Below are 27130 nucleotides of genomic sequence, written 5' to 3'. Positions count from 1 at the left end.
TTTTGGGTCATTATGCTCCTGCATAAACCCCACAGTAAACAGCAGGTTTTGAGGTGGCACCTGTCTTGTCAGAGTTACACAGTAGCGTCTCCTTCTCCGCTCTGAGTCCAGGACTGGGCCCGTGCTTCATCCAGGTTGCTATGGTGAACTGATCGGTCAGGTTTTGGGGTACGATGTGTCCTGGGATGTTAGCAGCCTGGCGCCCATCAAACTTGTAGATCAGGTCACTGTCCCGCCCACTGTCGGTCAGCAGGGAGGCCGTCCAATTAGAAGAGGGGCTGGGGGCGGGGAGAAGGTCAGTGCTGCCAGAGGCTGCACCTGTCAATCACACACACACACACTGTCAAGACGACTGCAGTCACAAACACATGTGATGTTATTCTGAAGTGTGTCAGCTCACATTTACGTCTGGAAAATGACTCTTACATTATATATAATATACACTCATGAATCATAGCATTGGCATTTCATATAAAAATAATGTAAATCCAATATGGAAATCCACTAGGGTTTGTGACAATATTAAAAAAAAAAGGGTGCTTCTCTGCTCATGCACATGAGGAGGAAAATAAAAGAGTATTTTACACCGTATAGACAGCGTGTATTCACAGTATGACACCACAGTTCTGGAGCTACGATATTAGATTTTCATCACAATCGAAAATGTCACTGCTGACAGACAAAATCGTTCAGTGGACATCGGGCTTTAGTGGTATTAAGTGCTATTTGAGTAAATTTGAGTAAACGATGATAAATAAGATTCCCTCATACTTTCTTACACACCACATAGTTTTTGCAGAGACTTCTCGGAGTATGTCTCACGGTCACAGCCTTTTCCAATGTGGTTTGTCTGTAGCTCCACCATTGCCTTCACACCAGACAGGGGGCCTCCGCACATTTCCAAGTGCATCTTGGGAAACAGCTGCTTGCTTCCCGTCCCTGGCTCATAGTCCACTCGTCTGGTCCAACCTTTGAAAGCAGACAAATGTGCTAGCTGTAAATAAACATAAGCTGTGAGTGGTACTGCAGTGGAAATACAACTGTGGGCTTTTATTGAATACGTAATAGCATGAAATCATTTGTTCCACTGTGTAAGTGGTGCATTGTTTGTGTGTCATATCAATTAACCCAATGTGAAGCAATAATTTCTTCTTCATTACTCTACACTCTCTTTCACCGTGAGTGCTCACATTATTTAACTGTGATTAGCAGAAATTACAGCGACATTTATGCAAACGCACTATGCCATTGTTTTTCTGACTCTACCCTTGTATTATCTCCATGTGTTTGATGGTGGAAAGCTGGAGGTGCATGGCTTTTTGTAGCATTTCTCTTTGATATTATGTTTTTCAGTTACATCTTGATGTTTTTTCCCTTATCATTTAATTGTGTGCATGTTTATCTTACAATTGTTATGATCTTTGAGCATTTTATTATTCTCGTTTTGCAGATAAATTGCTTGTTTAATTAGATGAGGTCAGGCAAAACACTTAAACTTAAAAAAACTAACAAAAACAAAGAAAGCATTACATCGTTACAAAATAAATGGTTGCTCCAAGCATCCTCAGTCTTAATACCTATTTAAGTGTGAATGGATTCAGTACGTATTAGGTATTCAGATATAGGAGGAAATATCAGTGAGAACTTAAATGATGTAAATAGGTCCTGACTAGGCCTATCACGATAACACATTTTGAATACAGAAATCTTTTGATATATTGCTGAAGAAAAAATAGACCATAAATGCGCATGTTGATTATGAGCATAAATAAGCTCAAATGTTATTGTTATAGACAAAAAACAACAACAACAACATCAACAACAACAGAACTGCCCACTAGTACCAAAAAAAGTCTACAAAAATCATTGTTCCATCTATCATATATTGAACAATAAGTTATCATGACAGGATTTCCTGCATATTATTGTAGTGAATTCCAAAGCAGCCAAAACCTCATGGCATTTACATAAAGTGGCCTGTCATTCATGCCTTGGTGCTTGGTGACCAGGTCTTAGGGTGAGAGGCTCCGCCCCTCTGTAATCTTCTCTGACATTTCCCTCAATGAGCCTTAACGACAGCGGCACCGTCCTTTTCACTGCCTCTGTCTTCTCACTAATGGCTCTTGTCTGGAACAGCATCTCGCCTGATGCCTACGTGGAAGTTTTCTGATCCAATTATGTCTTTTAACACAAATAACAGGATTGGACATGAAGCCAAATGTCCTGTTTATGAGTGCATGAGATTCAGTGTGTATTGAGGCATCACACTGCCGACAAGACAAGGCCACCATTGCTGTACAGAGGACTTCTGCTTTGTTCCATAGACTGCAGCTCTTCCAACAGGTTTACTCACACCTTCAAGGAAATATTTTAACTAGATAATATGAGTCAATATATTTTACAAATTCACAAAATTCAGTTATTAAAAAAAAAAGTACAAGCTCTAGGTGACGAGGTCTGGACAGCTACATTTTGTCATTGATTCTAATGCTTAACATTTTTAAAAGGCTATGTTGTTTCAAATTAGTCATATTATGCAAATTAGGATAGTTCTCAGGGTTAATTCAAATTCGTTCCCATAGTAACAGACCAGAGGCTATGCTCATAAACCTGAAATTGTAAGAAATGTGCATGAAGGCCTCTAAATGTCATGGAGAGAAGTAAGAGACTTTAATTTGTTGAACAACTTACAATAAGCACAAGGAGAGTAATTTGTAGTAATTTTATTCACAGATGACACAGCAGATGCTTACTGCTAGTTCAACGAGCCATTATTTTGGACTTGAATTCAGTAATAACACATAGCCTATCTTTAAATGCTTTACCTTCTTACATAGCTGTTAATGTTGGTGTTCAGAAAATATAATTGGGCATAAAGGTTTTGTATCCTAGGTGCTACTAACACCCCTATACGAATCCCCAAATACAAACACCTCTTTTTATTTCACTAAATATGAACAAATTTGTCAGAGCAAAGTAACATGTGATGCTACTTTCAAGATATTCCTGAAAATAAAGCTCTCTAAGCCTCAGGCCGTTATCTTGACTCATGAATTCACATCATGTAAAAAGTAAAATACCTTTATACGTGTGTGAAGTTGACCCTGATCTGAAAACACAAGGCTGCAGGTCTGCCCCATGGAGACACTGGCATCTCCATTGGACTGTAACATTGTTTTCCTCTCTCCCTCCTCCCTGACTCTACACTCTCTATCCCCTCCTCCTCTCTTCCCCTTCTCTTTCACCTCTATCTTTCTCCCATCTTCAACTTCTCTCCCCTCCTCTTCTCTTCTCTCTCCCCTCTCTTCCTCTCTCTCCACTCTCTCTCTCCCCTCCATCTCCTCTCTCTTCCCTCACTCTCCCCTCTCATCGCACAGCTCTTCTCCTCTCCTGAGAGCTTGACACCTGAGATGCTGTCAGCGCTGACAGCTAAAGCACAAGGAGAGACAGTCTGCCTCCAATGCCAAAGTCCACCCGTGTACAGAGAATAAAAAACAGTCATCACCAGTCCGCCCGTTCTTTCATATATACCAGAACATGAATACATTTAGTTTTCAATTTAAAGGTTCTATATTACATCAGTTTTACTTTTGTGAGTTTTAAAACATGTTATAATGTTGTTACCTAATCAAAAACATGGCTGGAGTTATATTTTGTTTCATTCAAACATGTTTGAGTAACTCTGTATTATCTGTCTGTCTGTATCTCCAAAGCTCAAAAGGCTCTGTTCCACCTTGTGATGTCATGAAGCTGCAATTAGTTTTAGTTGAGCTTCAGTGCAGTATATATTGGCAATTCTAGGGCTGAAATTATCCAAATGAGTCTAGTGAAGGTGTATGAAGTTTAAAACACAATAGAGCACTTCCTGTATTACCATATGACATCACAAGGTGGAACAGAGTGTTTTCTGTTTGAGAGAAGAACACAGCCTAAATATGCAGAATTTCGGTAAAAAATGTGTGAATGAAACAAACACAACTCCAGGGATGTTTTTGATGAGGAAACAACATTATGTTATAGATCAGATAATAGTGTAATATAGGCCTTTTAAATGTTCAGAAATGTCAATTCAAGGCTACACTTATTCTAATGCATTTCACTTCATGGCTTGAAACACTGTTCTGTATGTGACCAATTATATTTTTACGTATTCAACATGTACAAGGCTCATTATGAGAGTGGGACATTACATCACTGTATTCTTTCTATCATCTAAACAACCTGGGGTGTAGCACCAAATTCTGGGCTCTAGGTACAAATCATCTTAGTGGACCCAGACTACATTACCTTACACTGGGCCCTGAATAAACAGTCCTACACCCCTGTAAAGTTTAGCATCAGTATTTTGACCACAACAAGTGTGTCAATAATACTGCTACTAAATGAACTGCTTTGGGCTTTGCTAATTAGTCCTGTAGAAGAGTCGATGTCTGTGTGGTTAGTTCAGAACTGACCTTGCCATCCAGGTTTGCACACTGGTTTCACATCAATATGCACAGCCACATCTTCAGCGGCTCTCTTCTGACCGCAGTCAAACGCCGCCACCATGATTTTGTAGCTCTGTTGTTTATCGTAGCTCAAGCGCTCGGTGTTTCGGATGTTACCTGAAAGATATCCAGAAGATGAAAGCAATTAGGTTTCTAATTATTTCCCTGACGCAGTTTTTGGACAAATTACAGCTGGGGAAGGTTTTCAATTTCCCAATAATTGAAAGCAACAGTGCATTAATGCCACATTTGGGCAGATTGTAATGGAAAAACTCAAGCATACAGAAGCCTTATTATGCAGCATATTATGTTCTTATGTTTGATTAAAGTTTCTATAAGATGCTAATGTAAAATAGAAATGATTTTCATCTATCAAGCACACAAACAGTTCACTGAAGCTGCAGATGCACTATGCAATTTTAAGCCAGGATTTACTATTTATTTTTCCTGTCATCCACAGTTAAATGCAAACTCTCCTCTGTGTGTGTTTGAGAGCTACAAGACATAGAAGAAACAACTGTAACTAGACCTGTCTCCCCCTGACCTCTGACCTCTCACGGGAGTGACTGACAGAGGGATTAAACAATACTAGAAACACATGGTTCATTTGTGTCAAAACAAGCATGGCAGGTCACAAGTAAAGAATATATTTGCAAGCAATATTGAAGAGATCACTCAATTTTTTTATTTTTAAACTAAGAGAATATGTTCAGTAAATGTAGAAGTCTAAAGTAAGAGGGTGATGAGTTTTTAATTTCTTTAATAAATCAATAGGTTTTCTCTGCAGAGAAAATGACATTGCCTAAATAATTGTAGTCTTTGAGCTTTGCAAATTGCAACCACTGAAATTCTGATTTTAAGAATATTAAGCAATAAGCAAGAAATAAAAGCAAGAAAAATGAATGTCTTTAGTCCCATAGTGTTTATGGAGACCTGTGAGGACAACACTTCTATTTCTGTAGTTGGCATCTCGAGGCTCCATGTTTGAAGAGCTGTCAGTCTCTGACACAGAGAGAGCAGAGGAGAGGGCAGGTTATGTAAGGAGACTGAGGGAGAGGAGGAAAAAGGGAGAGGAAGGACGAAACCAGAGGGTACAAGAGGAGAGAGAAAGGGAGATACTATAGGGGGAGACAGAAGGGAGGGAGAGAGGGGGACACAAGGAGAGAGAGAGAAGAGAAAATAGAATGGGGAGAAAAGGATTCCTCCTTTTCTCCCCAGAGGGACAGCATCAGAGAGCTCACACCTCTGGCCAACAAAAATCTATGTGATCCAGGACAATTGAAATCCACTGGTTTGTTTCAGTTTCAATATTTGACAGATATTATTACAAATCAACACAAACACTCATTAAGATTCGTTCAGCATTTCAATAAAACAATCAACTCAAATTAGTCATAAATAACTGGTGGCACAGCAATTATCACTGTTATTTCAAAAAGCCATTATCACAGTAGGTTTACAAAGCCAATTTACTCCTCTGGTTAGTTTGTTTTAACTTCGGCTCAAGTAATCACATTTAAGTCATATTTCTCTGCTGGACTCCAAAGATGGTTAGCAGATACCCTGTTACCAGAATAAATGTGTTTTATAAAGAGTTTCTTCATATTTGCGCACAGTTAAAATATATCCTTATTATTATATTTTGTAATTTCAAGACTATGCAATTCTTGAGTTGATGTCAGGATAGGGTAGTCAGGATGGCCAAAGAGCTATCCATGGGTTACAGGCTGATGAAAAAGATTTGGTCTGTTGCCATAACAATTAACAACACAAAATAGATGATATCTTCTGACTGGTGAAATTATTATCATCTTATTCAATATATGAAAGCTGGAACAATATTTTTTGGGGTCAGTATTTATCCTGTGTACATTTTGTTTGCACTACTGGGAATTTTTTTGTTATTTTTGACTGTACAATAAGATATAGGCTATAAAAGGTTGAATTAATAACTTCTATGATTCACTACAGATGCAAACTAAGTGCTACAATATTAGTTTCAGTATTATTGTTTATTGTCTATGTTTTCTTCAACAACATGTCACACTTCAAAATTTGTTATTGTGACAGGCCTAATCAAAATGTCCATAAGCTGAAACCCATGAAATATAAAATGTACACTAAATGAGACAAAAAGAACCTTTTTAGTAACTGTATTGGAAAAGCGGATCACTCAATATAAATTATTCATTACATTATTCTTTGCTCAATTGAATCCTTATGCCATATTTGTACTTTAACCTCTTCAGTCACTTCGGCAGACATAATGCAATCATGTCTAGCAGAAAAGCACAAACCAGTGTCATTGTGCCTGGAGGTGTGTAGTAATAAGTCAGCTCAAAAGCACAAGGACAGAGGGTTAAACAGGAGAGGCCAATGGGACGCCACTAAAACTACCAGCTAAAGACATATTTCACTCCGCTCTGCTTCATCACATCACAGCAGCTTCACTTCAGTTCAAATTAAACCACGCTCGGATCATGGCCGCAAAGATATGAAGGCTGTGGGAGTACACGCCGACAGCAGATCCACTCAGAATAGCACATCAAAAAAACAAAACAAAAAAACATACGCATTTCCCAATTTACAGAGATGTATGTGCAGAAAGGAGAACAACAGGTCAGATCCTTGGTTCACACTGAGCAAAACAAGATAATATTCTTCTGTTTTTCTTTGCACAATCCATGGGTAAATATAGTATGTACATACTTATATTTTGTACTACGACTATGGGATTAAGGTGCATAGTGTAACTTTTTGGTCCGTCACCTGGTTATTTCTTGTTCTGCCAAAAGCGTTCCACAGTATGTTATAAACTATTCTACCTTACAATTATTCTATTACAGGTGGTTTTATAGCTCAAAAATAACTAGAAAAACAGACATTCTAACTATGATCAGGGTTTCCTCTCCACAGATCTGACTCATAACTTGGTCTGGTTTGATCTACTTGAAGATAGAAAGGTTCAACGCTACACTGCGAAACATTCTAGACAAAGCAATAACATCTCTATGAAGAAAAGTATGTAATGCTCCACCAGAAAAGTTACACAATGCACCTTAAAAATTGCACCATGAATGGCCACAATAAGTAAATTACAATCAAAATTCTTGTAACATTTCATATAAAACCTGCTAACTATGTGACGTACGTATAATCTGAAATGAAACGGCATGGGATTCTTGTATTACATCCATATACAGTCTCCTCATGAATGTTAATACTCATGGATGTGTTTAAAATATCCTTATATAAAAACATAAACTGTAAATCACAAATACTTTCCAATCTCATCTGGCTCTAAATTGTGCAATAGCTTGGTTGGACCTGTTTCAAAAATACATGGCTTTAGTTTTGTTCTGTTTTTTTCCTCACTGATTTTCTGTCTTGCTCAAACATTTTATATTTTTAATGATTCACTCATAATGTTAGAAATGCATGTTTTAAAGTAGCATTCCTCCAGAAGGAATACATTAATCTGACCCAGCTAAGCCTCCTCTTCCTGTCTCTGTGCTCCCTTCATGTCCAGGTTCACTAGAGCTAGAACAATCCTTTTCTGTCAATCAGCTCTAACCTCACCGACCACCATCTCATTCTGCAAAACATCAAACATGGCTGCTCCTCCAGTATTTAATTCAACTCATCATTATCTTCACTTTCAAAAATGATCTCAGATTCTTCTGCTCAGCCTCTGTCGTTCCTTTGGGTCACAAACCAAACAACATTCCTAGTCTCATTTATTATTATTCCACTCTTTCTAAAAAAGCTATCTAACTACCATTTCGACCTGCAGAATTTTCAAACCTGCTTTATTGATAATTTGCAGTGACATCATGCTGGGGGTGCTCTATGCATATCTTTATGGTGGAATGTTCAGCAGTTACCATGGTGACAGAATGCACACATTACACTAACAAACACTATCAAATGTTTTAAGATTGTCTGAATTCTGAAAAAAAAAAAAAAACACAAAATGGATTTAGATAAGACATTTTCAGAAGCCTGTGATGAGTCTGAGTGTTCACAGTCCTATTTAGGTGTTTGATTTTCACCAAAAAGGTTCACTAATGCTAGCTAGCTAATGGCTGGCTAATGCTGTAATTTTAAGTGTGTGAGTCTTGTTTAACAGCACAAATGAGCTCACCTGTTGTAGTTCCAACTAAAACTGCTCTTTTTAGTCAGATTGTGTTAAAATAATGCACAGATTAAAGTCTAACAAACCTCAAATAGAGCTCAACGTTAGCATCGCACCCTCAGGGAACGTTTGATATTTGATCTTAAGTATCTAGAAACTCGAAGTGAAAAGTCGCTAAAATACTAGTTCTTTAATTGGTATTTTTCATGTATACTTGTATTTACAAACTTGGCAGCACTACTTTTACTTGTTTAGCCAAGTAACTGTACTTTCTGCTGCTCTTTTACAGTAAACTTGGACTTGAGTTATAAATAAGAGTCAGGATTCAATCTGGTGTCTCTGAGATCTGTGCTAATCACATCACTCTTGTCTTATAATGTGCTTTTCTAAAATGGAACATATACAAGTATAGAGCTTACCATTACGGTCGATGGCAAATGGTGTCCCAGCAGTTACAATCTCATAGTTGCAGATCTGACTGTACTGTGGAGAGCAGTCCTGGTCCCAGGCTTCCACCTGAACAATTACAATTCACATTAAGTGTCATCTTGAAAGTAAAACCTTTTAAAATGCTACACTAAACATCAAATGTTCAAATACCTGCAGAATGCTGTCATAGATCTTTCCTTCAGTCACAGATGCTTTGTACTGCTGCTCTCGAAACGTAGGACTGAACTCATTGACGTCATCAACTTGAACATGCACCACCGCTCTGAAAAACAACCTACGGTTAGACCATAGCAAGCAAAAGTGTAACAATCATACATTTTAGTGGCATTCAACAGTTAAAACAGGGCCATTGCTAGCCATTTGGGTGCCCTAAGCACAAATGCTTTGTGATGCCCCACCATACCACCCCGCCCCACCCAGAATTAAAATTCAGAATTTATCAGTGTGATTCGCTTTATTTGCAGAACAAATACACAAATCATGAAAGCTGAAATAATAATTTATTAAAAAGTGTTAATACATAAATATCACCATCATTAGTAGAAACAAAGATTTGTGCAATGACTGCAGACTGAGCACTGAACTGAACATTGTAAACAGAGAACAAGTATGTATCCTTGTAAGTAATAATGTACACATTTCTTTGGTAAATGATGTACATAAGTACAAATAATTGCACAATAGAATTTACTCAATCAAGGAACTTTAAAAAATCCTCGAAGACTCTATCTGCTGGCATGCGTGAAGGTCCAGACACTGAGATAAAGGAAGAGAAAAAGAGAGGGAGAGACAGAGAAAGAGAGATTTTGGGGGATTCTGTTCGTGCTGACACCGGCATCTCGCCTCCCTCCACGCACTTTGGATGGATAGTTTTGTGATGATTCACAAGCCTAATTTTTTGGAGGTGTCCCCACAAGCACTTGGTGCCCTATGTGCTGTGTATAATGTGTGTGCAGAGTGACGACACTGAACTAAAAACATTTAATTCATTAAGCACTTGGAGCGGACACATTTTGCACACATTAGCACATTGTGTCAGTGTTTAAAATGTATATGATCAGAATTCCCCATGGGGATTCTTTTATTTTTTGATGCAAAGATGGAGTTGTCTGCTCCAAGGTGAAAAAAAAAATTGTACCACTAAGACTCAAACTTGTGGCTGAAGATTAAATCTTACGACACAGACAAAATATTAATAAATTACTGGAGGATACTACTTTGTGATAAGGGCAGCTCAAACTAAACTAAAGAAAATGGTGTGTATCATAGGCTGTTGTTGACATCTATTTCTCTTTACTCACATCCAATCACACAGTGTGTAATCTAGTGGGAGGTGCTGCTCTTTGGCAATTTAAGAGCACTGGAGCAGTCAAGTGTATCATTTAAACTCTTATGGCGACGCATCATGAAGTTTGTTTTATGGTGACCTTTTCTGTCGGCACCAGCAATGAGGAAGCACATCTGGCTAATTAATAGCATTAGCGTAATGAGGCCTATTTGGAATGTCATGCAGTGATAATGTCACACACACAAGCCCCTGACACTCTCTGCTATTTATCTGAGTCTTTCACTGTAGAAGCTCCACAAGCCCCACAGCGTCCACTCGCTCCTCTGTCCCCTCTGCCCCCTGTGTCCCCTATGCTTCCTCTGTGCCCTCTCTTTCCTCTCTCCTGTTTCCTCTGTGTCTTCTGTCCCTGCTGACACCTTTTCTCCTTTGTCCCCGCTGTCCCCTTTTCACCTCTGTTCCCTCTATCCCTTATGTCTCCTCTGTCCCCTGTCTCCTCTGTTGTCTGTCCAGGTTATTTTAGTGCCGTCTGTGGGTGAGGGAGACACTGTACCTGCCACTGGCCTGTCTGTGGCTCCCATACTCGGGCCCATACTTTTGTTTCATCTGTCACTGTTGTAGAAACCAAGTCAATGTGCAGTACTTCTACTCAGTCTCCTGTTTACAGTACATACAGTACTTACATACACTACAGTATGGTGATAGACAGTATGATGAAACTGCAGTCTGATCAGCATTGAGGATTAGAGTCTTAACAATTTGCCAACGATTTCCCAGTCAGCTTGAAACAGTATCAAAATTAAGTACTTTTCATTTTTATTATAATAGAATTAATCATGTACAATTTGTTGGAAACGGTTTCATCAGCTGCCAAACTGAGTGATCCCCAAACACAAATTTCCACTGGAAGATGAAATGTTTAATAAGGCAGATTCATTTCAGGTTTGCATTGCTCCAAAAATAAATTAGCCCAAAGCAAATACTAGTATCACGAGATACTGCAGTCAAGAGCTGTTACATCAGAGCTGGAATAATATTTTTTTGTTAATCCAATCACTGAATGGACACACACAGCAAGTGTTATAATTATAAAGAGTGGCAGTAAAGTTATGCATACAAACTAAAATAAAACATTTTTAAAAGGGAAGAAACATAAGTAGAGAAAAAACTTTTTCTGATACAAAAAATCCTATTCATCCTCTCACAACAGTCCATGTTATGTAAGAGTTTTTGAGTGACAGTGCATGTGAATTACTGCCCACAGTTAACGTTTTTATTTGGAAACATTGTTATTTGTCAGTAGGCTGACAGACAGTCAGAAACAATAGCAGCTCTTCAAGTGACTCATGACACAAGTCGAGTTATATAAATCTTTCATTGAATATGACAGAACTGGTGTAAGTCAATGCAACTGCTTTTTAAGATAATTAATGAAAACATACACAGCAAATTCAAAAGTGTTAAATTCACGGTGTTGTTGTTGTTTGGAGTAAAGTGAAGAAAATCCAGATATGTTTCAACATAGTAACAACAGATTTATTTGAACTATGACAGTGCTATAGAGTAAAATACGTAGTTGTTGATTCAGTGTTGACATAAAAAGAGATGATCCACAGTGTTAATGTGAAACACATAGAAAGTGTCTGTTTTGAATATTACACTACATCAGTGTTGGATTTTTGTAGCGTTCCCAGTGGGAGAGCTACAGTCCGAGAGAAGTCACATTTCACTGTCCGAAGCTAAGCTAAGCTAAGAGCTAACAGCGCAAAGCTAACAGCTAATAGCGTTTGTTTTTCAGCAAAACCTGAACTCAACGAGCCTCATGTCCAACCATCTGAGTCAATGTTACCGTCACTGATGCCCATGAAAATTGGGTAAAATAGCCACAGTTCGTACTAAATTAAATTACGTTACTTCAAAAAAATAAAAAATTAAAATTCAATGGTAATTAAAATTCAGTTCAATTAAATGGCATTTAGGTGTTTTGTTTCTTGTGGGTCTTGCATTTAAAAATAAGGGGCTACATTTTTTCAAATTACCCTTCAAGTTATTTATTTGAATGTTTCCTGTATACAAAAACATACAGCTCGTGCAACAGAATAACCTGCTTAATAGGAACAAACAAATAATGATATATGCATGCCCCATAATATATTAACTATATTTACTTTTTCATTTTTATTCATGGCTCATTAAATATTGCATTGCCCGTTTTGCAAGGTGGTTACTTGTATATGTTATATTCATTTTATTATTATTATATTAAGTGGGAAGGACAAAGGTTTTTTATGTCATCATTGACCTGGCTGAATTTGGTGAACACTTCAAGGTACTTGGTCCTCAGACTCTTAAAACCTTTACACTTGTATTCAAAGAACTGTCTACAACACGGACATTGGATGTGTCAAAAGAAACCCCAAGAGTGAAAGACTGACTCTTGAGGTAAAAAGTCTCTGCAATGTTATTGTTTCATAATTAGCAGGACTGCCTCTATTGTGAACATTGTTATTGTTGTTTATATAAGGAGATTATTTCAGTCAGACATGCTCCTCTCATTTTTTGGAGAGGAGCATGTCTGAATTCCATTCAAAACAAGATCTTGATTCATCCATCGACTGCTTGCATTGAAAAATCAACTTTAAAAAAATAAATAACAATCATTATGACCAACTGTTGAGGGCACAGAGAATTCCTGTTGTCAGTTGGATTTTGTAAAAATAGTATTGTGTCATATGACTTTTTTAAAATTTTGTTGATTGTATGATGTGCATTGTTGAAATGGAATTTTGTGGTGGTTTTCCTTATTCTACATTTGTAAAAGGGATTATGAACTAGAATGACCACAGCATTTTGAATAGTGTAACATGAAGAGCACTCTACACTATTTCGACTTCATAAAGTGTTAAAACATAGCAATATAGTTATTTTAGTTTTTCACTATACACTAGTGTAAAAAAAATCAAATCTTAATCAGTGTCAAATTCAACTATGAGGAGTGTGGTTACATCACTTTACCAGTGTTGAGCCCTCTACATTTTGGAAAGTATAGTTTTAACTCTTTTTATTGTGGACCTCATATGACATGGTAAAAATGTTAAAATGAACAATATACGAATTTACGAGCTGAATTTGCTGTGTAGTTTGTGTACATCCCCAAAGCTCAAAATGCTCTGTATTATTCTAGTGAAATATGCAAGATTTGTGTTAAACGTGTGATGAAAAACGAAACAAAACTCCAGGTATGTTTTTGATGAGGAAACAACATTATAATATAGATAAGAAGATATAGACCCTTTAAGGGCACAGATTTCAAGTTTCCAGTTCGTGTTACTCCTGATCATGTGCTCTTAGCTTTCTGTTACTTACTTGTGTGACTTCTTCCAGTCTGCCCCATCTGGCCCCGCCCCGCAGTCATAGGCCTGTATAATGAAGGTGTACTCTTTCTGGAGCTCACAGTCCACCTGACCACTGGCTCGGAGCACCCCCTCTCCAGAAGTCCGATTAAGAACCACTGCCTCAAATGGGACATCCTGGCCGAAGATCTTGAAGGCACAAATCTCCCCTAAAAACACATAGAAAAGGCAATGAGAAGCTAGAAGAAATTTAGTTTAAAAATAGCATTATTAGCAGAAATACTTGTAATTATTGGTAAACAGGATTTTGAATACTACTCATTGCTTGATTAAAATGTATAAGTTCTTATAACATATATAAAATGGAGCAGATAATATAACTGGAGTTGTGTTTTGTTTCATTCACACGTTTGAGTAATCTTTTGTTATTAGTCTGTCTACATCTCCAAAGCTCAAAATGCTCTGTTCCACCTAGTGATGTCATGTCATGTAGTGGTAGTTTTAGTAAGTAACACCAGCTTTGTTTGTGTTGAGGAAACAACATTATAACATAGATCAGAAAATAGCATAACATGGGCACTTTAAGGATACAAAACTCACATTCATTTGTAACGAACTTTAATGTCATGAAATGTGTTGGTGTAACTTGTGATTGCATATTTGTTCAAAAAAAAAAAAAAAAACATTTGAAAAAAGAGCACTACTCTATAGGTGGGGTAATTCCTGATGGATTATATGATAAGTTCAGTCTATATTAGGAAAGCCTCTACGTCAGAGATGTGGCATGAAAAGGAAAAACACTTATTTCTCTGGTGTGAAAGCAAAACCAAAGGGAAGAAAGTGTAAACTGTGTCTGATTTAAAAAATACAAAGAAGCAGAAGCAATAGCATTTATAGAAAAAAAGAGATAACAAGCTATAGTTATTTATATTTATATATTTTAGACTATGTAAAGAGTTATTTGGTCCAAGTGCTCCACTGTGTTTTTAAACTCCACCTAACTTTAGTAGAATTATTTGGATAATTTCAGATCTATTTGATTAGGTAACAGCATTATAACATGGCTAAAAGCTCACAAGAGTCAATTTTGTGTAATATAGGACCATTAAGTACTGAATACATTTTACTACTAGTTCTATACCTCTTTGCTTTACTGACATGTTCTTGCAGTTAGACCTGTCAATAATTACTATATTGACTTATCATTTAATATATAAAAGCAGGAACTATATATTCTGCCTATCAAAATTTATTATGGAGTTTTGGGTATTTTTGAGCTGTATACGGTTGAATAACTTCTGTGGCCAATTATTGCTTGATGGTCCCGTTTAGGAGTTTGATTGCAACAAAAAATTGTGACTAATTGACAAACCGTTGAGTTGTGACTGTAACTGTGTGTGAGATGGGCATGTTTAACAGCACAAATCAGTTCAGCTGTTGTAGTTCCAACCAGGTCAGCTCTTTCTGGTCAGATTGTGTTAAAACAAAGCTCAGATCAAAGTCCAAATTGAGTAACAGAGCTTCAAACAGAGCAGTGTCTACTGTTAGCATCACACCCCCATGGAATCTTGATGCGATCAGCTGCAGAGTATCACTGTATCGTGCTTCAGACTGTGTTCTGGTGACAGGCCTACATATAGTTCTATATAAAGAGTATGTTCATGAAGCATGTGCTGGCACTGCTGCTGTGTGACACTGTTGGTTATTTCCATTGCAAAGGCGTCTGGATATGTGGACTCCAAAGGCAGGAGCTGGCACAGAATCAAGCTGTGGGTGAGAAAGTAAACACAACAAAAGCCCACATCTTCTTTCAGCTCTATAGAAGTCACTTCAGATTGGAGGCGCTTTTCAACAGTCATGTCTCAGTACGCACTGTTCTCTCTGTGTTGTGCTCGCGGGGCAGGCTTAAGAAGAAGATAACTTCTGATTTCTGTCAAATATCTGGGGCTCTAAAGGAGGATGACACACGGCAGACGCAGTACTCTGCGCTTGTACATGAAATGGAGATGGGAGTTTGAAGTACATTCCAGGGATTAGGGGGATCTTCCAAAAAGTGGCTTTGACCCAAGACAAGAATAAATTGTAATAAATGAATAAATGAATTATTACAATGAAAAAGAAAGTTATAATTTTTAGTCTTTTGGTAAAATATCTACACTGCAAAAAACTAAATCTAGTGAAGTAAAGATGACTTGAATTAAGAAAGTTTTATCATGACTTAAGTACATTTCACTTGAAAGTAAAATTATCTGCCAGTGGAATAAGTCTTTTTGTACTTAAAATATGAAAATACATCTTGCTACACTTAAAATAAGAAAAATAATAAGAAACGAAAGTGAGTGTTCCTTGAATTATGAAAAAATGCACTTATTCCATTGGTAGATCATTTTACTTGTCAAGTTGAATCTAGTAAGTAAAATGTTCTTAATTTAAGTAATTTTAACTTATATTGTTTTTTTCCATTGTACAGAGATATTTATATAGCCATGATAAGAATAAAAATAAAAGTATATATTTTTAAGATATAGTAAATAGTGAAGGAAAACTATTATTTAGAGCCAGAGGCAATATGCATATTACTTTTAAAGATAAACCAATATCTCCTATTGAATGTGGAAAAAATGTTGATTGTGAAATACTCCAGATATTATTGGTAAAAGCTTTCACTGTTAATGCATTTCACTGTTACCCTGTGCCCTTCACATCATTAACCCTTACCCCTTGGTCTCCTCAAAGCATCTCATCTTCAGTGAAATAAAAGAGGCAGGGACAGTGCTTAAGGCTGTGTGATCCTGAAAGCTTTGGAGCGTGGGAGCCCTCCTGTTGACTCCTTTGAGCTCTTATCTAAATGAAAATGTAACGGCCATTATGCAGCAGTGAGACTCGAGGTTATATCTATAGACTTGTAATAACAAAAACAGTGGGTGGCTTCCACAGGGGCTAATAATCTGCTCACTCACACTCACAAGTACGGGACAGAGGCCGAACAACCACTCTCAGAAATAGCAGCTCACAGCTTCAAATCCTGCCTTAGCAAAAGCAGTTCCACCTAGCAGTTTGGGAACGCATTTTCTGCTCAGTCTCTAGTAGCGAGCATGTTTAGTTGGAGAACGAGGAGCGGCTGGAGACCAAGACGATGGAGAGGAATGGGGATATCTATGGTAATGACTGGGATTTGAAATGGACTCCAACTGCGTCAGCAAATACACGCATTATACAAGCACGCATCTCCACCAAACATGTAATTTCAACACTTTTGCAGCACACTCGGATGAAACTAAGTCAAATATTTCAGAGTCACAGGGGGACAGGGAAGGGAGCCGCTTGCTTCTTAGAGTAAATATCAAAACTCATAGATTTTAGCTTGAGGGTGGTAGCTTGTTGCCGGCGCCAACTGTGAGCAAAGTGGAAGAGTCAGCAAAAACAACTCAATAACAACAATCATCAGAAAGAGATGGTTCTCCACAGAGGCCGAGGACATGCACAGGAAATACCCAGCGGTCACACCACATGTACTCCACACTGTGTTAAACTGCTGCTACATTGGATGTACACAAGATGGATGCAATTAATAATAAAAAGATATGCAGTCTATTACAAGGCAGAGGAGGGAAGTGATTGTGTCATACATAACAAGAAATGTCAGAGTCGTAAATGTGTGTTTGTTTATGTGGTTTATTTCCCATTAGTGGATAGCATAGAGTCAGTTTATGCAAGGAATGTAATGTAAGACCTATTTTATGAGTCCTATTTTCAGTATTCTATTAAGTCAAGCTGTAGCCGTTTATTCGTTTAGTCGATTAATTGGTCAGTGGTGTCTCAGTCGGCTAAAATGTGTATTAGTCCAATGATTTTATGTAGATCATAAGGAATTATGTGGGATAAAGCAGAAAAGAGAAGGTGGGGAGTGAGTTGGTATTTTTTGGTAAATATAAAAAGGCATATTCAGCTCTTATTTGCAAGTTTACTCTAATATCTTTATATAAATACATTGTTTCTTAGTACTTTTTTGGGATAAATAGTTGTGTTTGCATGAACTCCTGTGCTGTTGTATTCTTGTGATTGCAGTTTTGGTCAGATGCTTAGAGACACACAAAAGTTTTAAGCTATGCCCCTATTAAGTTGACTAATCAATTGGCAGGACATATCTTTAATTGACTGAATTTCGACTACAGCGCTATTATTAAGATATTATCATATTTTGCTTGACTTGAACATAACATAGCCTGGAGTTTATAGAGGAATGAAATCAATAGAAGTTGCTCATGAGTGCTGCCACGTTAAGTCTGTACCAGCAAGCCCCGTACTTTACAATGAAAATAAAAAATCTTTCAAATTCAGATTATGGAAAGACATGCTGCTAATTCAGATTCTACATTAGATACTGTATAAATAACACTGTATCTAGCTAAACCCCATTACTGTGCAAAGTAACGATCCTTTCTGCTTCTCTGTAGGAACAATGGGGTGATCACAGGACAAAAGTATTGATTATTTCACCTGTAATCCTCCAAGTTACCATGGTGACCTGGTTTGGTAAAAACGGTGAAATGTAAATCTAGAAATGGTTTTGTTTGCACTGGGATAAACCTTAAATCCTCTAGGACATGCAAGGATCAGCAGTACTTTTACAGCTGCTAGACACACAGGTAAACAAAGTGAAAATAAATAGCACTGTTGTTTGCTAAAATTGATCTAGAATTGTATTCAAAAGAAAGGCTATTCAAGGCATTCTTCAATACACAGTCTGAACAGGTTTGCACATGCAATTCAAATAGTACCCAGGCTTTGAGCAACTCACCCACTGATGTCAAGAAGACAATTATGCAAAACAGAGCAGAAGCCATTTGACTGTGAGAGAAGGTACGGGCCGTCATCACTGAACAGATGAAGAATGCTTTATTCTTCTCACTATTCTGAACCACAGGTGGGATTACACAGAAATACACTATAGTGAGCTAAAGGGTACCATTTTATTAACTAAGAATTCTTTATACAATGCAAAGTTGTAATTGTAATTGCTGATATGAAAATAAAATAGGTCTAGATGTTATTGGGCATAGTTTCAGATCAATGTTTAGTTCAAGGTGTGTGTTTAATAACCAAAAATGTACAGAAAAATATAGATTAAAGGACCCATATTACAATATTTTCTGATTTCCTCACCACAATCATACCTGGACTTGTGGTTTGTTTCATTCACACAAGTTTAACACACAAACCCTGCATATTGAGTTCTTCCCTCTCTCTCTTCTCTCTGTTCCACTTTGTGATAGCATGTGATATTATAGTAAGTGCTCCACTTTGTTTTTACCTTCCAACCCTCGAACTGCCAGACCCTATTAAACAAAAGGTAAAAAATTAGCTGTTAACTAGAAAAGTACAGCTTCATGACATGAACACACAGTCACAGTCCACGCAGTGGAACAGAGCATTTTGAGCTTTGAAGATGTAGACAGATTAACAATGCAAGATTACTCAAACATGTGTGAATGAAACGAAACACAACTCCAGGTATGTTTTTGGGGAGGTAACAGCATTCTAACATGACTTAAAATGCAGAAGAGTCCATTTTGTGTAATATAGGACCTTTAAGAACCAGCATAGGGCATTTACCTTGCAATTTTGTATTCAGGTCAGGGCAATTCATTTTTGCTATTCTCAAATTGGACTGTTGCCTTTCCAGAGGTATGTGTTAGTAGTGCTTTTAAAAATACATTTGCATATATTAAAGTTTGAACCACACAAATCTGTTTACACACAAGTGGTGCAGCCTCTGTACTGTAAGGTTTAATAGGAGCCCTTTATAACCAGGAAATCCCTGTGTAAACCATGAGCTCAGGATCAACAGGAGACAAAATTCAATCGCATTAATTCCTCTTCCTAATCAGATGTTGTTACTCCATCTGTCCATGTGGGTTATTTGTAGAACGAAGACACAACAGCCTCTCTCTATCCCTCCCTCTCTCTCTTTCATCCTCTCTCTCCTTCTCTCACTCACAGTCCATCTCTCCATCTTTCTTCTTTTTCTTCTCTCCTCTACTCTCTCCCTCCCTCTCTCTTTCCCCCCCTCTCTGTCTCTTTCTCGCTATTTGTCTCTATCTCTCCTTTCCTCCCTCTCTCCCCAGTCCCTTACTCTCTCTTCCTCTCTCTTTCTCCCTCCCTCTTTCTCCCCTCCTCTTCTTCTCTCTGTCTGTCTCTTGGCTCATGGCGTTGTAAGACCATGATTAAAGTCAGTTTCTCAGAAGAGTATGTCTAAGCTCTGATGCCTTCACACTGCTGCCTCTCACACTTACCCCGGCTCCTCGTTTAATTAATGACTGGATTAGGTCTCACTCACCACTCACAGTTACACTCCACAGGCTACACTCCACACTCCACTCACAGTACACACACTCCACACTCCACAGTACACTCACAGTACACTCACAGTACACTCACAGTACACTCACAGTACACTCACAGTACACTCCACACTCCTCAGACACACTACACACAGTCAGTACACTCACACACTCCACAGTACACTCCACAGTACACTCCACACTCCTCAGTACACTCACAGTACACAGTAGTACACAAACCACATCTAATGTATGCAGACACCAGCACTCAGTACTTCAGGTGAACTGCATGCACCAATCACTAACTAACTAATAATCTCACATATTATAAAAGCTCCTTTTAAACCTCCTTTTCTAACAAAACTCTGTTTAATTGATGAATATATTTAATTTTACCCCATTAAGCTACTCAAGTCAAGCCAAGTAATTGCTACTTTGTGAATGTGATGTACAGTACTTACAAAACAGTTTCATTAGCTTAATAGTGTGTGCATATGGAACTCCACAGTGAACACCCACCCCTGTTTTTTTCTCATAGACTTTCTAAAAAAATATATCTTAAAAGTTTGAAAGCTTGCTCAGGGTTAATCAGCTATGTGGTTCACTCAAGACCACAAAAAACTTTATAAGCCACAGCATTATTAAAACAGAATCTTGTGTGTGCTTTTTACTTATTATTTATTTATTTATTTGACAGGGCCAATGCATATGAATTAACATATGTAAGTAATAACAGTATAAAAATGCCAGATTATAGCAAAGACCCCTCTGTTGTTCGTGGACAGGTGCCAGAGAAAACAATTACAAACAATGGTGTTATGGATATTACTTATCACATAGCTGGTTAACCTCCACAGTGTCTTTGAATTTTTAATATTTGAATTTTTGGAAATGCCTATGTGAAAAAATAATGGAAAGATTACTTCTGGAACCAGAGTAGACTTCTAAATGAGTGGGACTGTGAGCTCCAGAGCCTTTATCGCTAAAAACCAACCACACAAACATATTCAAGTATTTTTCGGAAAGACACAAAAGCAGTACGCATTGGTCAGAACAGGGATAAACTATCAAACTTTGGATTTGTGGTACAAGCCACTGCTGTCCCATGCTTGTTTATTTCTTTTTCACCAATGTACAAGAAAATATTACCCACTACTTGCGCCTGCTACATCAGTTATATACTGTATGTTCAAAACCAGCACTCACAGGATAGTGACGTATAATCAAGCTAAAAATATTATCAAGATAATATTGCCATAATGCACCCACCAAGGTATAAAATATATATATATATATATATATATATATATATATATATATATATATATATATATATATACACATACATAATGTAATCCTACACTGTGTATATGTTTTCATTTCAAATTTTCAGGTAAAGTAGATTTGACTTTAGTACATCACACCTGTGGGTCTAAATGTTGGGCCACAACATGAAATAGCATTATCTTGTAAATCAAAGAAGTACTTTTGATGTGTGGTTTAGCATATGCAGCCTATAAAGAGCACAGATGAAAATAGCCTCTTCTTACTCATTGCCAGCACGTGGGTGTGTGAGAACGATGCCAAGAGAAAAACAGGCAGGGTTCAGTGGCCTAGTGGTAAGCCAGTCTCCCGTTGGCTTTAATAAGATTTTCTCAAGGTTTTTGGAGAGGACGAGTGGGGACACTGATCATCAGCAGCTAAGTACAAAGCCAGCTGGAGCGCTTACATTTGTCTCAATAAAACATATGGTCCTTTTAAATCTTAATAACACACATTTTATATTTACATTTAAGGAAGCTTGGTTCAGGGCTTCATTTGTACATCATATTACTGGAACACTTGGACTGGTCTCATGAGTTATTTCTCAGATGGTATAAGTAATGAAAGAACACCAAATATAATATCCAGGCAATCATAAAGAGAAGTGTATATATGAGGACAGGGTGTATATTTGAGGGCAGAGTTAGAGCATTGACCCTATCTTGCAATGGCACTGATGTAACAAATCATTATGTTGATTTGAAAGATTGGTGCCATTTATAACCAAGTAATTCAATATCAGGAAATTTGTATCCATTGTTTGGCATACAACCTGAAAGTAAAAAGCAGAAGCCTATTTATGTGGACTGTTGAATGCCTTTGCAGTCAAAGATAAGGCAAAAACACTCCCCTGTTTATCCTGGTCTCCCTGGTCTGTTTAGATAGACCACCACATGCTAATTGCATTTGGGAGATTGTCACACCATCCACTTGACCTCGAGGCTGGAGCTCACACACACACACACACACACACACACACACACACACACCTCCCCACCACACACACAGACACACACTCCCAGGTTATCTATTCACTAAAGAGTGCTGATACCTGGCCTAACACACATACAATCTGGTCCCATTCAATATCGCACACAATAAGCATTCAGTCCGCTCAGGGCACTGGTGGGCTGCACAGCAATTAGTATTAATTGCATCCTCTGAAGCTGGAGATTAGGATTCATCAGATGAACTGTGACCGTCAGTGTTGGCTGTTAATTGAACCGGGAGCAGCCCGACTTGTGACTGAAATACCGACAAGGAAACTTTAAGCTTTAAGATGGCTTAAGTATTCTGAGTGGAATATTAAGGCCAAAGATGTAGCAAGTACACAAATATTACATAGATATGTTAAAAGACTGCAGTACATTTCTGTCATTTAAACAAAATGCTGAGCTATTGTGGCTTGATGGGTGTGAACTTTATTCACCATGAGGGTGTGTGACAGCAGCTCAGAATAAAATAAATAAATAAAACCACTGGCATGTTTTGTGTGTAGTAGTGAAAGGATCTAAAGACATTTTTCAAATATTTTGTTTAGGGGTGCATTATATAATTTCAGGTAGCCGGTCTGCCACCTGCCTGTCTCGGTTAAGATGTTATTGCTTTGCTTGAAATGGTAACATACACTTTATTGTCACCACCTCTGCATTTGACCCATCCTGCAATTCTACTGGAGCAACCTGTCAGAAACCTTCTTGACAGGTTTTCTTTTCCATCTTCATACAGTGCTAGAAGTTATTTGATTAAATTACGCTTGTGAAGTTATATTAAGAAGTCTGTTTTTGGAGGGTGCTTACTTCCAATTATAATTCTGAGTTTGAGTTGTGTGACAGCCTGCATTAATTGCCTTTAGCTATGCCTCACAGGTTTTGTCTGTAGCTTGTAGAAATAGGTCCACTTTATCATATGATGTGATGAGAGCAACAGTGGGTCTAAATCTAAGTGGTCGGAGGAGCAGACAGGAGCAGCTGCAGGGCCAGAACCACACAGAGATAAGCAGACTAACGTATGCTGGTAAAATTATCAGCACGGTTTTCTTAACCTTTTCCTTGGTTCACCTTCACCTCCTCATCGTCTGCAGACACTTTCCCCTCAGTAAGCAATTATTCAGCTGTTAACATCAAATCCTGGGTCAACATCTCACCACACAACGCATGCGCTTATATTTAAGACACCCTGCTGCTAACACACTCAGACATGCTACATCAATATTACATTATAAACTATATCTCTGTTAATCAAATGTGATTTATGTATTTTTCCCAGACGTTTTCGAGAAGATGGTACTCGCCCTCGACATGCTTCACTAACTCTTCTTCTCCTGTCTATCTTGCGCGTATTTCTCTATTCGTCCGTCATACGCCTCTTTCCACAGCTGACAGCTCGCAGTCTCAGAGGGTCACCGGTTCACAGGGAAATGCCTCTTTGAATTTTACAGTGTGGGATGGGAAAAGAAAACAGGTATGAAACAGGCTGTGCTTCATAAAACAGAGAAGAGGTGATGTCGCCAGCACTGGGGATTCATTACTGAGGACTATATATAGCAAAGCTGCTTTAATGATACTATTAATATTAATTAGGATTAATTGAGATTTTAAAGGTGGTGGAGAGGTTTTAGTAGCAATTTAACCCACTGTACTGTATTTAAAATTTATATGCTAGTATTAGCCGAGTATTATGAAATTAAATTAGATTCAAATTTATTTTAAAAAGAGATAGCACATCATTGTAAATTAAATTATAGTAAGTATGTCTATCTTGCTCTTATACTTTGTTAATAGTAGTAAGAGTTGAGTTAGCTCAATAGTCATTCATATTCACTTCAAACTTCAAATTTTCCATACACCTAATGCTTCTGTGCAAAACCAAAAATGTATATTGGTCCAAGATTTGATTCATGAATTACAGATATTTGTTTCAGAATAATCAATTCAAAATCTATGGTGACTCTTGAACGATCTGAAGTGGAATACTCCCATTTGAACATGGTGTATACTCTCACAGTCATTCTGTTCAGGGCAAGAGGATCAACTAGATTACTTTTACCATGGTTTTACAGTCAGAGAAGAAGCCAGTATCTACCGACTTTTCTCTAATATGTCTACAGTACTGCCTAAAACGACACAGTGATCTCTGGGTCTTTTGTAGTGATTTGAAGCCATTTGTCATTTCTCACTCAAATCCGTCGAATATCCATACAATACTTCTCTTTGTGCTCGCAGTTTGAACCTGCGGCGTGTGGACGCAGGTGGCCACGGTTCAGGGATAATCACCAAGAGCCAGCTGCAGCAGGGAGCCGCCATGAGCCTGGGAGCGAGAAATGTCAACGCTCAATGTACAACCTGTTAGAGCTTGGCCACAAAAGAGGACATGATGTGAGCTGTGAAAACCATCAGTCACTCCAATCGTACAAACAATACAGTGTATGTACATGAATACAGGCCATTGTGTAGCTAATAAGCCAGCTGACACATCATCATTATGTCATCAAACCGAAAAGCTTAGAAGACATCAGAAAACTTGCAATCACAATGTATAAAGGGTGGATACAATTATGGACAAAGCTGTGTTGGGAAGAAACTGAATACATGTATCGAGAATACATGAATACTAATTCTAAGTTACAGTATTCTAGTACAGTTACTTTTTCATTTGGTGGTATTCAGAATATAGCAATTTAAAATTAAAGGAACACATTGCAGTACTTGATCACATAATTTAGGCTTCAAACTGCACAGAATCAGTGAAAAAATAGAAAAGTTTTTCTTCTCTAAATAGAGATAGGAAATGCAGAAAAACCTAACACAAAGAGCTTTCTTTCGAATTTTTCAGACATTTTACATTAAACTATATGAACTATTTACAAGTGCAGCCAAAGGGTCACTGTTAAAGATTGGTAACATAACTGTACTGCAATAATACATAAGGATACCAACAATGGTAAGGAAAGTTAAAGATACCAACAATGGTATTGGACAGCACATACCAGCAATGGTAAGGAAACAACAAGCATAAACCAGCACTACAGAAGGCAGTATTAACAGACTCAATCCTATGTTGAGTCTTTAACTATATATAACTATAATTTATATGCAACTCTGTGTGAAAGTATTTTAAGTATTCAGAATACAATACTCTGATTAGACCATGTATCAGAATACATTACAAAATACATTTAATGCAGGTATTGAGTATTCTGTAAGTGAATACATTTTTCTGCAGTATTTTTTCTCATCAAAGGCTAAGAGGAATTCAAAACTGCACACTAGAGTCAAGTGAGTACACTGACCATTTCACTCACCCACTTCTCCACTTGAGTGAACAGCTACATCATTAAGTAGACATTATGCATTATAGATGTTATCTTTAGCTTGAGTTCAAACAACACAACATCAGAGAAGTCTCACAGGTGGCATTTCCAAGTCCCCGGAGACCTTTTTGCATGCTAACGTCTTATTAAATTGACATTGCTTTAAGTGTCAGCCAGATGGGCGAGAGGGTGCATGGGAAAAAAAATCACAGAAAACATCTCCAGGAGCGGTAATGAGCGGTGATTTCTGATTCGCTGCTGAGGTGAAGACAACCTAATCTGTCATCTCTCATTGATCTCAGCGCGCTACTTAAGTTTGTCATAACGGGAGGCAGGCAATAGCTCACGCACAAGTCTCCGTCATGTTTGATCATTTGTAAGCTGACTAAATGTGAAGTTGTCTATTTTTTTTTTTTTTTTTTTTGAGAGCAAGCGCTGTTATCCATTTACACAGATTGGCTGAAATAAATCTCTGTGAAAATGGATGATTGCAGCCAGCTTTTGTGTGTACGAATGGATTTAGCCTGGCAAACACAAAGCTGTCGTACCTGCTTTTGTTATGTGTATGGCAGACAACAAAATGGCAGGGCTGAACATAAGTGCGTATTAAAACATCAGTGGAGAGTCAGAGTGAGAAAAGCAGTTTGGAAATATTAATAATATGTGAATTTGACATAATAGTTCCATGAGGGCTTGTTTGCTTGGCACTGGTCTAGTGTTGTCACAATAACACAATTTCAAATTGGATTTCCATACTATGGAGTAGATATGATACTCACTACCAATTATGTTATTATGATGATAGTAAAAAATACTCTTTATTTAGACATTTAGTCATTTTCATCATTAAAGGTGCACTGTGTAATTTTTCTGGTGGAATGTAAACTCACAACTTGGTATTACCCTTGGTCATTTCCTTAAAAACAAGCATGTGATGTCACCAACTTAAGTTACAAGTGAATTTTTGAGAACAGATACTCGCTCAAATGAGTATCTAGTTTTGATACTAGTTTAAGCATCATTATGTATTAGATTTTCAATACTTTTGCCAGAGGTGGTACCAAGTCTTTGTTTTGCAAGTCTCAAGTAAGTCTCAAGTCTTTGACCTCAATTCCGAGTGAAGTAACAAGTCAAATACAGGCAAGTCAAGTCTTGAGTCACTGGCCCATAAGTCCAAGTCAAATCCAAGTCATCTGCTTTGAGCTTCAAGTCTTTTCAAGTCTTTAAACCATAGTATATAACTTAGATTATAGCAATTTTTCATGTATATATATTTTAAGATAAATTGTACTTAAAAAGTCATGGTATATTTATATATGAGTATATAGAGTATACAAACACACACAAACACACACACATAATGTCCATACTGTCACCAGCCCCTGTCACCTTTGTCCTTATTTGTATGTATTCTATGATCTTAATGTTTGTCTTGTATCTT

At 37.6% G+C, this 27130-nt stretch overlaps 1 protein-coding gene across 1 annotated transcript in view; it reads right to left on the bottom strand.

Annotated features, from left to right (window-relative positions):
- Positions 1-27130, bottom strand: part of clstn2a (calsyntenin 2a) — a 142652-nt gene that overhangs the window by 29857 nt on the left and 85665 nt on the right. Inside the window, exons 3-8 of the mRNA XM_020939389.2 lie at positions 13724-13919; positions 9223-9334; positions 9042-9138; positions 4455-4604; positions 784-969; positions 61-318 (exon numbers count right to left, since the gene is read on the bottom strand). Coding sequence (XP_020795048.1) covers positions 61-318; positions 784-969; positions 4455-4604; positions 9042-9138; positions 9223-9334; positions 13724-13919 — 999 coding nt within the window. The remainder of the gene's footprint in view (positions 1-60; positions 319-783; positions 970-4454; positions 4605-9041; positions 9139-9222; positions 9335-13723; positions 13920-27130) is intronic.

Source organism: Boleophthalmus pectinirostris, unplaced genomic scaffold, assembly GCF_026225935.1.
Source record: "Boleophthalmus pectinirostris isolate CB_2022bp ecotype Guang Dong unplaced genomic scaffold, ASM2622593v1 HiC_scaffold_16, whole genome shotgun sequence".
Taxonomy (NCBI): domain Eukaryota; kingdom Metazoa; phylum Chordata; class Actinopteri; order Gobiiformes; family Gobiidae; genus Boleophthalmus; species Boleophthalmus pectinirostris.
This window is presented reverse-complemented; position numbering and strand designations above follow the sequence as displayed.